Source organism: Urtica dioica, chromosome 2 (genome assembly GCF_054948205.1).
Source record: "Urtica dioica subsp. dioica isolate 48M chromosome 2, U.dioica_male_clone48M_v1_H2, whole genome shotgun sequence".
Taxonomy (NCBI): domain Eukaryota; kingdom Viridiplantae; phylum Streptophyta; class Magnoliopsida; order Rosales; family Urticaceae; genus Urtica; species Urtica dioica.
In genome coordinates, this window is record NC_142757.1 from 54,765,319 (window position 1) to 54,780,876 (window position 15,558).

General features: G+C 37.0%; 1 protein-coding gene and 1 pseudogene across 1 annotated transcript; both read left to right on the plus strand.

Moving 5' to 3' along the window:
- The first annotated feature begins 2,643 nt into the window (after positions 1-2,643).
- LOC149405792 (ethylene-responsive transcription factor ERF027 pseudogene) lies at positions 2,644-4,132 on the plus strand (annotated as a pseudogene).
- A 3,433-nt stretch (positions 4,133-7,565) lies between these two features.
- On the plus strand, positions 7,566-12,561 carry LOC149405793 (uncharacterized). The gene is made up of 9 exons (XM_089607877.1): positions 7,566-7,847; positions 8,467-9,411; positions 9,494-9,592; positions 9,948-10,022; positions 10,108-10,573; positions 10,849-11,426; positions 11,808-12,056; positions 12,250-12,323; positions 12,381-12,561. Exons 1-9 carry the CDS (start codon positions 7,584-7,586, stop codon positions 12,559-12,561), a joined length of 2,931 nt encoding a protein of 976 aa, XP_089464003.1. The 5' UTR covers positions 7,566-7,583.
- Positions 12,562-15,558: the final 2,997 nt, after the last annotated feature.

Below are 15,558 nucleotides of genomic sequence, written 5' to 3' on the forward strand. Positions count from 1 at the left end.
GATAATTAGTACAATGTAATCTATCTTTCAAATGTATGTTTTTTTATGTTGAATTATTTAAATGTAATATTTTTTTTAGTACTGTAATTTTTATTTCAATTTTTTTTTTATTTTAGTTTTTGTTAAATATTGGTAAAGAGATAGTATAATTTTAATAATACAATAATAGTGAATAGTATTTTTAGTGTGAAATTTGGTGTTGTGGTTGGAGTTGAAAAAAAAATTGGTACTAAATCAACACAAAAGTTGTGTGATTTCAACACCAAATATATAAAATGGGTTGGAGTTGCTCTTATGATGATGTGACAATTGATTCAGATTTTGTATTCCGATTTTGTCCTCCGCAATATTAACCAATATGTACTTTTATATAGTGCTGTTAACATATATTAACCAATAATTGTAGAATTTGTAAAGAGAAGAGGAAGAGAAATTTGGGAGAGGGAGAGACAAAAGGAGGCTAGGTTTTCATATGTGCAAAAGTATCTGAAGTATTACAAGAGAAGTAAACAAATAGTGTAAGCAAAAGAGACTTCGACCAAAATACCCTTATTATTCTAATAATATTAACCTTCTAAATTAAGGACTTAAAGTTTTGAATAGGTTATTATTTGGACGTTGTAGATTTGTAGCTAAATTAACTAAACTATAAAATTGGAATGTAGCCAACGTTTGCAAACTTTTAGGAAAATAGCCAATGACAATTATATTTGACTTATATATCCTTATATTAAACATTTTATAATTAACAAAAAAATGTAAATAATTTAAAATTTTGACAATTAATGTACCAATAGTGAACTCCGGCAGAATTCTTTGGTAGTAGATAGGATTTTTCATCCAAAACAATGGGTCTATTTTTGAAGCTCTCCTCGCTACGAATCCGTAGGATTTGGAATCACTCAATTTCGAGTTTATATGAGGAAGATATGGATTTTTGAAGTTTTGATGATGAAAAAAATCAAAGTCACTCAATTTCGAGTTTATATGAGGAATATATGGATTTTTGAAGTTTTGATGATGGAAAAAAACTGTATGAGAGAGAAAGTGATGAATTACTGTAGAAAAAAAAAACGGCTTGAAGGACAAAATATGAAATTTGGCTGAGTTATTCAAGTGTCATCTCATCTGTTTGACTATTTTCCTAAAAGTTTCCAATTGGCTATATCCAAAACGTGATATTTGGAATTGGATAATAAGTTATAAATTTCTTATTATTTTCAGCTAGTTTATTTTTTCCGTGTATGATTGGCTATCCTCAAATTCTGCTGGATTTTAAAATGTGTGGAAGTCAAATATGCGGTTTATTTGGTTTTTTATTTATTTATTTTATTGGTAGTTAATAAGGGTAATCTCTTAAATTTATCACGTTTGTTTCGGTTAATGGTTATATTTGAAACATATATCAAATGTTGTTACTTTGCAAAACGCAGGTTTCATTTTTATTTCTTAACTAGAACACCCTTTTGTTAAAGAACTGAAAATTCAAAATCTTGAATAGAATGGAAAATTAGTTTGAAATAACTATTTTTTCTTAAAATTATATGCAATTATTCTCTACTAAATTTCTCGTAATATTTAACGTATGTTTGTGTTTGTCTATATAACTTGACCCCCCAGATTACTAACATGTCATTTGGCTAGTACTATATCTATATATACATTTTTTTTAATTATCTAGTACTGTATGATGATTAAAATATAGACAGTACTTCTGGTCGTCATTCAAATCCTAGGTTTGCATGGCAATAAATGCACAAAAAAGCACAATTTCCGTATATTGGAAAAAACGATTAAAAAAAAAAAAAAACACGACGCGTTACACGAGAGACACACAACACAAGTTGGATTAAATGAAAACGCATTAAAAACGTCCAAAGTTGAGGTCTCTTTAGGCTATACAGCTAGAGCTAGCAAAGGCTGATAGCTAATATACTGCATATATGCGTGTGTTATTTTTCGTTCTGTAATATTGTGCCTTCGCTCTCAAAATATCAACCTCATTTAGTCACACTCATGACCATACACTTTAGTTTGGTATTATTGCTATTCTATCTCACATGATTTTAAGACACTTATAGCACATGTAGCGGCCGAAATACATCCATGGTCCCATAACTTTTTAATTTTTTTGCCTTTTAGTCTTTTCCAATATATTTTTTTTTGTAACATTTTTTGTTTGTTAATCGTAGTAGCTATAATAAAGATAAAGTTTTATCTTAAATTTAATTTTTGGTCCTTTTAAAATTTTATTTTAAAATTTACCTATAAAGATTTTTTTTGACAATTGAACTCTCCTATGTTTATATGTTTAGGTAGTTGTATTATAATAGTTATCCCACTTTCCGAAATATCATGCTCTCCCACTATGAACATTAACATATGTCCAAAAACCTAAACAGTACATTCCCAATTGCACCATAGTGTGTGTTTGCATATATACATTTATATTGCTATACCACAATATTGAGTAATATAAATATTTTTCATCTATTTTGTCAATCCCCTTTTTGATATATGCGGTATCAACCGCGAAATCCCCACGCATTATAATGTCTATACTTTTCCATTCAAAAAAAAGCCTGTAATCTTTATGCATATATATACGAATACTTGCCTTATATGGGTCCTCAAAATCTCTAAACCAATACTATTCCTAATAACCCTTATTCTCTCACCCTATTTTATTATGAGTTCTTTCCATGGCTGACCAAAACAATCCTTATAACGTCCAAACATCAAAAGACCAACCAAACCTAATAAATATTGACCAACCTTCTTCTTCTTCTTCCTCTTCTTCTCTTCCCATTATTCAACAACAATTAAATTTACACCACAAACATTATAATAATACTTCTCTCACATTTTATCACACTAGTGAAGCTAGTAATAGTAGTAATAATATCGCTACTAATAGTAATACCTCATCAAGCAACATGGGGTCAACTATCTCCGGGAAGCACTCTAGGTTTAAGGGAATCCGGTGCCGGAGCGGAAAATGGGTGTCGGAGATCCGAGAGCCCAAAAAGACGACTCGGATATGGCTCGGGACTTACCCGGCGCCCGAGATGGCCGCCGCGGCCTATGACGTGGCAGCCCTAGCCCTAAAGGGCCGCGAAGCGATCCTCAACTTCCCCGCCTCCGCCGGGACCTACCCCGTCCCCGCCACGGCGACCTCCGGCGACATACGCGCCGCCGCCGCCGCTGCCGCCGCCGGGAAGAGGGCCGAGCTCGCGGCGCCGGCGGAGGAGGAGGATCGGAGGGCCAGCGCGGAGGCCTCGGAGTTATTCGACGGCGGGTTCGGAGGAGAGTTTTTGGATGAGGAGGCGATATTCGCAATGCCGAGCTTGCTCGCGGAGATGGCCGAGGGAATGCTTCTCTCTCCGCCGCGGATGGTCGAGTCTCCGCCGCTCTCCGATGAGTATTACTCGCCGGTGAGTTCAGACGGCGGTGGCGGCGGAGGAGGAGAGAGCTTGTGGGGCTACTATTGAAATTCATCTTCTTCTTTTTTTTCTCAACGAAAAAAAAAATGGAACTATATGGAATTACCATGTTAGCTATTAATATTCTTTTTGTTGATCAAACCAAAACATTACTATTAAAGGGCGATTAAAGATAAAAAAAAATCATGTAGAAGTAAGGATGAAGAAGAAAGAGAAAGTATAAGAAGAAAGAGACACAAAAACGTGGTTTGTTTGGTAGCATGAAATTGTGTGCCGTGGCTAAGGCACTACTATATAACTTTGCAGACCATATAATCTCCAAAAGTAGATTTGATCAAAGTAAAACAAAGAATTTGGGATTCGATAAGAATCGGTGAAGTGACGCATAAATTATGAGGTAAGAACATGTAGATTGTAGAGCATCAGAGGAAGAAAAAGTATAGTAACGAGCTTTTTTTTTGTCAAGTTTAGTGAAATATTATTTAGGTCGGATATAATAATAATTAAAAATATTAGTAAAAAGGCTATTTTTGGTTGTTTGGTTTGGAGTTTTTAGATACAGTCATATATTTTCAATGAATTCATGTGTGTGTTTTTTCTATTTATAGATATAGCTTTTTGTAACAGTTTTTTTTTTATTCGCTTTATTTTTCTCTTGCTTTAAGGTTTTACTTGCAAGAGTGTTTGCGAGTTTCTGGTTTTCGTGTTGTATTTTATTCACAATCTTTTCTTTATGATAGTGTTCCATAAAGTAGTCCATGTATCATCATATTCTCTTTTTATATTTGCTTTTGCTGTTTTGTCTTCTCTCCATATTTTTCTAATTGAGAGAGAGAGAGAGAGAGAGAGGGATTTTCACCCATATGCTCAAATTCAAACGAATAATCTTTCATTTCTACGAGGCAAAGAGTACATATACATACAAATAATTAAACAGGAAACAGAAACAATGACTTTAACATACACACAAAACAAATAAGGCAAAAGCAAAACAAAAGCAATGCCTCTTTTGTGTAGAATTATGAGATATATGCATAGATAAAAAAAAAAAAAAATTAATGAAAAAATGACTAGTTTTCTAGGGCAATGAAAGTGGCGTTAGTCTTAATATCATGAGCCAATGCTGAGGTGGTACGTGGGTCCCGTTGGACAAAATGAGATGTCAATATCTTATTTGATGTGCATGGTTTGATATATATGAAATAATCATATCATCATCTAAAATGTGTATATGTGGTTGTCAAGGACTTTGGGCATTCGATTATATCTTAACAAGTTTGTGAGACGACTAGTCATTTTGATTGAATTGTTGCACTGCTCAACTATTCAAATGTCGGATTGCAATCATACCACTATATATATATAAGTTTAACCTCTCTCTCTCTCTCTCACACACACACACACACACACACACTCACACACTCACACACACACACACTTACTTTTACATATCATATCATATATAATTCCAACATATCTATATTTTATATTATCTTGTGTTTGCATGAATTAGTTATACTTGGCTCATCTTCAAAGTTACAAACAGAAAACGAATCACATTAATTATTATGTATGTTTAAAACACCTTTTGATTCCCACTTAGCTAGACCTAGATCGAAATACCTATAAATATATAATTCAAATGCAAGAAGAACATCATATATCTTGTATATAACTATAATCTAACTCAACTTGTACTACTTACTCATTTCTAGAAAAATAAAATAATAAAATCAGATCACAATATTGCTTGTTAGTAATCAGTGTCATGTGGAGGGATATTAATCACTATTTGACCTCTATATGTATATATTTATAGTGTATCACACACATGCTACTACCCTTAATAGAATTGAAAATACATATTATTCTTCTACGAATTAGTGCTATTTATAGTATAGCATATCATAGTAGTATAGTATATTGGGTGGATCCATAGGCCATCTAAGCTCCACAACTTAATTTTATTTTTACATTTTAGTCCGTATGTTTTTATTTGTTTCTATAATAAAATTAGTACTTTCATATTATTATTTATTCTAATAGTCTTTGTTTTTCTATTCATATTACAAGGTTAAGTAACTATGTAATACAGAATCGTTCTAAAGTATTATATGAAAATAAAACATATTTTTAACTCTTTTTGTAAGTTTAAATTTTTTCTATCCTAAAATTTATAATTAATTTGTGCCTTCTAATTATTTTGATACTTGCTCCGTGGTATGTAGGACTTTGTCCTCTAATACGACTTTTTAGGAAACTTGAGCTTCGAAGACCAAGTATAGTCGAAATATAGCTCACTCGCCTTAGAGCTTGGGCTTCACCAACTCATATCAAGCTTGTGCCCATTAAGGACACGACTAACTTCGGATCAAGAATGAAATCAAAGAGAGCTAATCTCGCGAACGACTTATAAGCTCAGTCATTAAACCAATATTCAAACATTCACGTGAAAGTCGAATCGAGCTAGACACATGTTACGAGTTAGCGAAATAATGACTATTGCTCAAAGACATTTCTTCTCGAATAAACTTATTTGTCTTAGTATAAATAGGTCTATTCAATTCTAAAAAATGCATCAATTTCATTTATGCGTACATATACTCAAAATTCTCTTTTTTGCGATGGTAATAATAATATATTCTAATTACTTCATTTCTCGCAATGTTATTATTTTCATATTATAACATGATTAGTCTAACTCTAAACAACTTTTTCATGTATTTTCTAGATCGAAGAATATTAAAAACAAACTCTATTTGGACTAAAATTCGAGATTTAATTGAAAATAAGTACATGAAACTTAATTATTAAAAGTTTGTAACTCCTTGACTAGAGAAATCTCATGTCATATCAACGCTCCCTAAAACTAGTTGGAAAACTTGTAAACCAAGGTTAATATTACCTCACATTTGAAAACCAAGATTCATTGTTGAACACTTAGTAAAACAAAACTTATAAATAGGAATTTCCAAAATACCATTCTTAAAAAACTTCGAAACAATTTGAAAATTTGAAAATCATTAGAAAAAATAAAAGCAAAACCTTCGAAGATATAAAAATGAAGGTAAAAAATTTGAAAATATATCATTATGACACTAATGATTTTGAAGGTTTTTTTTTTTATCTTTTTAATCCTTTCGAATATTTTACTTTTTGTTAGTGATTTCGAAGTTTTTGAATTTATTGTTTTAGCAATTTCAAAAAAAAAATTAAAAAATGTATTTTAAACGTTTTACTTATTTAAAATCTTGATTTTCTTAAATCGTTCAATATAAAACTTGATTTTCGGGACCGATACATGAATTTGATCACAAAATGAATAAATAAGATTGACACACATAAATAAAAAAAATAAAAATAAAACAAGGAATAGTTAGTCTAGGCCACGAGATCGTACAGGGACAAATGTCTGGTAAAGGAGTCTCTTATCGCATCTTGTAGGCCAACCCTACACGATCCTTTCTGTCCAATGACAACAAATTTTTTAGAGGATTAATTGACTTTTTCGTAAAATGGTCAAAATCAGTGCACATTTTGTTGCTCTCCATAATTAATTGGCTCGATGTTCTATGCACATGATCATATATATCTCATTTAGTTAAATTCAAGAATCATTCACTTCTTCTTTTTTTTCCCCCTTAATTATTATGGTCGGACTCGGACTAGGACTACAGCGAGATGAGTTCTGTTTGCCCTATATATATTGAGAAATTGCTCTATTTGCCACTCTTTTGATAACTTTTTCCCACATTCCACTAAAACCTTAATTTGTCCCAAAATGCCACCATGACAAGAGTAAAAAGTCAAGTTTGCCCTTCACTATCTATTTTCTTTACAAAATGGCATCTATGTTTAATCAGCCTAAATGACTCGGTCAAAACCCATTTCTTACGAATTGTTCTCCTATTTCTCATCTCAAACTCAGACTTTTCTCATTTTCCCTCTCTCACGTCAAAACCGTCGAACTTCTCTCTCTCTCTCTCTCTCTCTCTCTCTCTCTCTCTCTCTCTCTCTCTCTCTCTCTCTCTGTAACTGCATGTAACCTCCGGGAAACCGTCTCAAACAAACCCATTTCGTCTCTAACCGTCGAACTTCTCCCATCACTACTCACCCGAACCCCTAACATCGAGAAGAAAAATGGCGGACTCAAATCCATCACCCCCGCGTCCGACACACCCGCGTCGGAGTCCTCGGACAATCGTAACTAAAGTCCCGGAGGAGCCGGCAAGTCCAATGCCGGCTCGGAAACGGAAAACAACAACTTCGCCCAAACCCAAACCCCGGACGAAAATCGCGGCGGCGAAACCCCCAAAGAGGAAGAACATCACGGCGAGTTCGTCCGACACGGAAGAGGAAGAACTGGTTCCCAAAAAACCTCGTACAAGAATGGGAACTTCAAAGGTTAGTGTTGTTGATGAAATTTTCTTGATTTTTCGGAATATTAGTCTCTGAACATGGTAATCGGTTCATCTCTGAATATTTGTTGATGATTTTGTCTCTGAATACTTGTTGGAATATTTGTCTCTGAACATGAGAATCGGTCTGTATTGTTGTTTTATTTGTCTCTTAATAGATATCAACAATGTCGACATCGATGTCAACATTGTAGACATATATGTCAACATTGTTAAAATCTCCATATCAACAGTGGACAATGATGTCTAAAATGTTGACATTCATGTCTACAATGTTGACATCTATGTCTACATTGTTGACATCTTATGTCTACAATGTTGACATCTATGACTAATGTCAACATTGTATACACATGTGTCTTCAGTGTTGACATCTATGTCTGATGTCAACATTATAGACATAGATGTCAACAATGTTGACATCGGATGTCAACATTGTAGACACATATGTCTACAATAATGACATCTGATGTCTACATTGTAGACACATATGTCTACAATGTTGACATCTTATGTCAACATTGTTGACATAGATGTCAACAATATTTTGTTTTTTTTTTCTTGATTCTCATATCATTTCCTTATCTGTTAATCTTTATTTTCAGGGTTGGTCGAGATTTGTTCCCGAAGGGAACATTGTTGACCATAATTTCAGTTTCTTTGGATCCCTCGAGAAATTCGAGGAAGCTGCAGATATGAACGAAGAAGAGAGGTCATTGTTTAGCAACTGCTGCTTTGGCCAGTTTCTGCAACTACCAAAAATCAACCGCTCTTCGAAGATTATCAACCACTTGCTAATGAGGGTTGGTAGGTATGATGGCGAGGAGGAGTGCGAAGATGCACTATTTATTGAGGTTGCCGGACAACCACGTGCTTTCACGATAAAGCACTTCGCGGAAATCACTGGTCTCTGCGTCGTCGACAACTTTGAAGCTCTCGAGTACAATGAAGTTGCTGACGGTGGTTTGTACTCGGACATTTTTCAGAATGGCACGCTGAAGTCACGGGGAGTGCTGACTTCTAAACTGAAGGAGAGCAAAGGGTGGGACAATCCCGAGAGGCGGGTGAAGTTCTTAATCCTTCACTTCCTGTGCAACGTTCTCCTCGGTGCACCTAGCCACACCAACATTCCTGATTTGTCGTACGTTAAGCTGGTCGAGGACTTAAACCAGTTTAACAAATATCCGTGGGGTAACGTGGTTTGGAAATTCTTTCACGAAAGCGCCGTCAAATACGTGAAGAACGTTGGCGGGAAGTCCGACTCAAAAGGGAAGATCAACCTTCCCTCATTTCTGTATCCACTACAGATTTGGGCATTCGAGACGATGCCTGTGTTCACGTCACTCGCGGTGTGTGACAAAGTGTCAGAAACAGCTATTCCACTGATGCGACGCTGGAAATCGGTGACGACTCATGTGTTGGAAAACACTTTCCAAAACATCGATTTTCAATCGGAGGAGTTAGCGTTCAACACCATCGGTGAGGATCACTTTTTTAAGTCAGATGAGAAGAAGAAGAAGAAGAAGAAAGAAAACCAAAAAGGCAAAGCTGTAAGTAAATATTTTAATTCTTTCTTTTTTCTTCATTGAGATTTGTTGAAAGAGATGTTGACATCAGATGTTGATATTACAGGCTCGGGTTGAATCTGCTGGAGACACGTCCCGCCCATCCAAAACTATTTTTAAGTTAGATGAAAAGAAGAAGAAGAAAAACCAGAAAGGCAAAGCAGAGGTAATTACTTTCTGTCTTCGTTGAGATTCGTTGAAAGAGATGTTGACATGAGATGTCTACAATGTTGACGTCTGTATGTCAACAATGTTGACATGAGATATCAACAATGTTGACGTCTGAATGTCAACATTGTTGACATCTGATGTCAACATTGTAGACATATCAAGTCAACATTGTTGACATACAGACGTCAACATTGTAGACATACAGACGTCAACATTGTTGACATCTCATGTCAACATTGTAGACATCTCATGTCAACATTGTTGACATACAGACGATGTAAACAAGAGAAACAATAGATATATTGTTGACGTTATTGATAAATTGTTGAGATTTATTGTTGATATTACAGGCTCGGATTGAACCTGAAGGGGACACATTCCTCCCATCCGAAACTGCTTTTGCAGTTCCAAGCACCGACTCCGAGGTAATATGGACTAATCTTTAACATGTAGATAACAAAACATTGACCATTTGGCTTGTCAAATTGTCGCATCTTTAATTTTTCACAGGCTCGGTTGAAGAGTGTCGAAGACACGGTCAACCACTTGAAAGGAGAATGGAGCTTGTTTAAGATTGACATGAAACATGAATTCAAATCATTCAAGACAAGTATGAATAAACAGTTTATGGAATTGTCCCGCAAGATTGTCGAGCCGGTGGATCGACAAGAAGACAGTCAAGTTGAGGCTTTGCCTCGAGAAGTTGAAGAAGAGCCTGTGCCGCCACAAGAAGACGAAGAAGAAGAAGAAGACGAAGAAGATGAAGAAGAAAAGAAAGATGAAGAGAAAAAAGATGACGACGAGAATGGAGATGATGAAAAGGGAGATGAAGAGAAGCAAGATGAAGAGAAGAGAGACAACGACGATTCAGAACAGATGCACAAGGAGAGGAAGATACAAGCCGAAGAAGGTAATATTATTACAATATACGATTCAGAACAGATGGAAGGGGAGGGGAAGACACAAGCCGAAGAAGGTAATAGATTTCTAATGTTGTTAACATGAGATGTCAACAATGTTGACATGATATGTCAACATTGTTGACATGAGATATCAGTGACATGATATGTCAACATTGTTGACATGAGATGTACTGACATCTCATGTCAACATTGTTGACATCTCATGTCAACATTGTTGACATCTCATGTCAACATTGTTGACATCTCATGTCTACAATGTTGACAATTGTTGACATGTATGGTATTTTTTGAAATATGTTTAACGTAATGTCTGGACTCCTTTTTATAGGCCCTGTTCAAGAGGACAGCCAAATAGAAGACAGTCAAGAAGAATTGACTGAATCACAGTCTAAAGCCCGCATGTTGCAGTTGGATGCTGAACAGTACGAGGATGAGATGTATGATGACAGTCAACTAATATGGGTTGGCTCGGTTCCTGATGGAAAAACACTACCGGAGATGGAGGTCGAGATCAACGATGCTCGGGACAAGGAAAATCGGGACTCTTGGCAGCTGGTGCCAATAAACATAGAAGATTCACCGAAGCGACCGACAAGAGTCATTCGACCTCCAGAAAAATACACTCCAACTCAAGTCCCAAGGCCATTTATGAAGTTGGTAAAAGGTGTCGATCGGGTACAAAAGATTCCGCTGTCTCCTCCTTTAGATCCAACTTCTCTTGCAGACGTCCTTATAATGGAGACATGGCTCAAGATTGGAGTGAGGAGTAGTAAGGACGAAGAAGGCCGTTGGTACTCGAAAAAGGAAGACAAAATGCCGTGGCGGTGGAATTTCACGGAACTTGAAGTGCGATCAAAATCCTTTTTCTACACGATGTGGACGCCCGAGGAGTGGCTCTCCGATCAGGTAAATCCTTTCTCTATCAGTTTATTTGTATGATTTTTTGATCCCTAACATCAGATGTTGACATCTGCTATCAACAATGTTGACATCATATGTCTACAATGTTGACATCTGATGTCTACAATGTAGACATCCGATGTCAACAATGTAGACATCAGATGTCTACGTTGTTGACATGATATGATGTCAACAATGTAGACATCTGATGTCAACAATGTAGACATCAGATGTCTACGTTGTTGACATGATATGTCTACATTGTAGACATCTGATGTCTACAATGTTGACATCTGGTGTCTACATTGTTGACATCAGATGTCTACAATGTTGTTATCTGATGTCAACAATGTATCATGCTTACATGTCTATTCATTGTAATTGCAGCATGTCGATGTTATATCATACTACCTTAGGAAGAAGCGGAGGTTGGGTCAACTAAAAGATTCGTTCACAATAATGAACGTCTTCTTTCACAACTACTGTATCCAAGGATATGAATCGTGGCTAAAGTGTGAGAACAAGGATGAATTTGATTGGGCAAATCAGTCCCGTATTGTGGACTACATAACTGCCACAAACAAATCCTTGAAGCACTCATGGCCGTGGGTTGACGTTGATGTCGTATACGTGCCTGTTTGTCACGCTGATAGGTCGCACTGGCTCCTTCTACTTGTGAACATTCGGGAGCGGTCTATTACAATATACGATTCAATGTCCGAAAACAAATACCATAGGAAAATGGTGACGGCCCACGTGCAAAAACTGGCTGAATTCATCCCATTAGCTCTTTGTTTTCTTCATGCATTTGATAGATTGGGTATTGAAGACACCAATTTCAGCCAAGTTCAAAGTCGGAACTGCTGCCAACATGCCACAACAGGGAAATGGGTACGTACATAGGTACATGTTTAATATTACAAAAATTTAATTGTCTAATACCTTATTTTTGTGAAACAGCGGCGATTGTGGCATGTTTGTCGTGAAAGCCATTGAGTTTATGACTCATGGGTTTGACGTGTCAGCAATCAAACAAGAGGACATCACCATGTACCGACAAAAGTACACCATCGACCTCTACCGACACGGGGCGGTGAAAATTGCAAGAGAGGCCCAATCGGACAACGACAATGATGAATGAGCTAAATTGATTCATAAACTCTTAAAACTCTTATTTATTTATTATCAGTTTTTATTAAAATTATGGTACATTAATGGTTATGGTATGTAAAACTATGACTTAACCTCAGCGTTTTGTAAAAAGTATGGTACTTGAATGATTATGGTATGTAAAACCTTAACTTAATCTCAGTTTCATTATATATGTACTTTATTATAATATTGTGTACATAGATATGTCAACAATGTTGACATCTATGTATCAACATTGTTGACATCTATGTATCAACATTGTTGACATCTATGTATCAACATTGTTGACATCCGAGTATCAACATTGTTGACATCCGAGTATCAACATTGTTGACATGATATGGCAACATTGCTGACATCTATGTATCAACATTGTTGACATCCGAGTATCAACATTGTTGACATCCGAGTATCAACATTGTTGACATCTGAAATCACAAAACCAAACAAGAATGAACGCACAATAATATCTGATATTACAAACAAAACAAAGTACACGATAATATAATATATGAAATCACAAACAAAGTAGACAATTCTTTGAAATCAACAAAAAAATGTTGACAAAGGAGGTTAGGTCAATGGAGTTGCACTATTACAAGTTTGACGATTGTGACCAATTTCCCCGCAACGCGCACACTTGCGCCTAATAACATCCTCTCCTTGAGAGGGTATTCTTCGCTTTTTTGGCCTACCGGCGGCACGTGCCTGGTGCTGAGGCGCAATAACGCGGATATTCTCCACCTCAGGGGGAATATCCCAACTCGAAATGTCGCCATGAGGATGATGTACAGCCGCGTAGGTTGCCCGCAAATACTATGTCGTATATACCTTCGAAATAAAGCTCTCAACTGGACGGTTGCGAACTCGGCAAGCCGCGATTGCGTGTGGACAAATAAAATCATGCGCCTGCCATCGATGACAGGAACATGTTCTATCATCTAAAATCATGCGCCTGCCATCGATGACAGGAACATGTTCATACTCCTCTCTCTTAGCCAATCCATCAACTTTGCAACTGGAAACTGTCTCACTTTTACGTTCAATGCATTCAATGCTTCCGCGTTGTTGTTCGTCATGATACCGTACCTTTTCTCCGTGAACATACAACGTGCCCACCTATGGTTCCCGACATCATTTGTCAAGTATCGACGTATTTCCGGATTTTCAGCGTCCAACATGACCATGTAACTTTCCCATTCACTCATCGTGTATGCCTTTGCGGCACCGTAAAATTTCCACTTCACATCCTTCGTAATCCCCTTAAAAGCACTCTTCAAATTACCGTGTAGATGGAACATGCAAAAACCATGATAACAATTCGGAAATACCGTCCTCACGCCATTGATTATGCCAGCGTGTCTGTCAGATACAAATACTTGATTCTCCCGTTCCCCATATGCGTCCTTCAATTTGGCAAAGAAGTAACTCCACGCCTCGTTAGATTCTGAAGGACCAACACAATAGGCTAACGGAAATATTTGCTTGTTTCCATCCATCCCACACGCTGTGTACAACGTTCCTTTATAATAGTTCTTCAAATGGGTACCATCAACGATAATCACAGGTCTAAGGTACTCCCAACCACTTCTCCAAGGGCCGAGTGCCATGAAAAAACTGACAAATACGCCGCCCGCACCAGTGACTAGGTCAAAAAAAGAACCGGGATTCTTAGTCTCGATCATGTACCTTAACTTAGGTAAGAATGCGTACGAATCTGCTGAACTACCGTAGAGGGACTTTAGTGCCTTCTCTCTGGACAGCCAAGCTTTTTTGTAAGTCATGGAAACACCGTAATCCATTTGCATATAACTCATTATCTCTTTCGGTTTGCACATACCCGTCGTTGGATCAATACACTTGTGCTTTACAACCTCTCCAATTAGCTCACTCGTTGCTTGCGGGTGACGTCCTTGCCTTACGTGTAAGGCACAACTGTGGTCTTTGTCAAACCTGAAACATGAAACTTCCATGAGTTTCACCGGGGAAAAAGTTCATGCTTATAACACAGACGTCAACATTGTTGACATCATATGTCTACAATGTGTTGACATATGATGTCAACAATGTTGACATATGCTGTCTACAATGTTGACATCATATGTCAACAATGTTGACATCTCATGTCAACAATGTTGACGTCATATGTAAACAATGTTGACGTCTGTTGTCAACATTGTTGACATCTGCAAAAATCTGCTTTTTGTTTGTTGACATCTACGTCAACAGAAGAAATCAACTAGAAATAAGAAGAGAAGTCAACAGAAGAAATCAACTAGAAATAAGAAGAGAAGTCAACAGACAGAGAACGTATGGAACATAAAGACAATTTACCTTCTAATTTGAAATATGGGCGTGTTTTCCTTTCTCACAGCTCGAACAGACCAATTACAGCCCTCTCCCGGACAAACAATGTGCAGAGATTTTTTGTCTGAGTTCTTTGTCTTATATGTGAAGTTGTTGACTACAGCGAACAACATCAAGTGTTTTTGTAAAGCCTTTTTATTAGCATACAGTGCGTGAAGCTCAATATATACAGGGGAATGGACATCCAAAACAATAGTATCATCGTCTGCACCGCTCCTAGTAGATGAACTTGGGACGCTATGTGAATTCAGCGGCGAATACATTGGAGGATTGGAGTTGCGTGGTGGTGGAGGAGATCGTGGTGGCGGCGGATGAGGGTTTTGTGGTGGAGGCGAGTTTCGCAGTGGAGACGAGTTTGGTGGTGGAGGCGAGTTTCGTGGGGGAGACGAGTTTGGTGGTGCAGGCGAGTTTCCTGGTGGTGGAGGCGAGTTTCCTGGTGGAGACGAGTTTGGTGGTGTAGGCGAGTTTCCTGGTGGTGGAGGCGAGTTTCGTGGTGGAGACGAGTTTTGTGGTGCAGGCGAGTTTTGTGGTGCAGGCGAGTTTCCTGGTGGTGGAGGCGAGTTTTGTGGTGGATGACAGTTTTGTGGTGGTGGAGAGCCTTGTCGTTGTGTCGCATCAT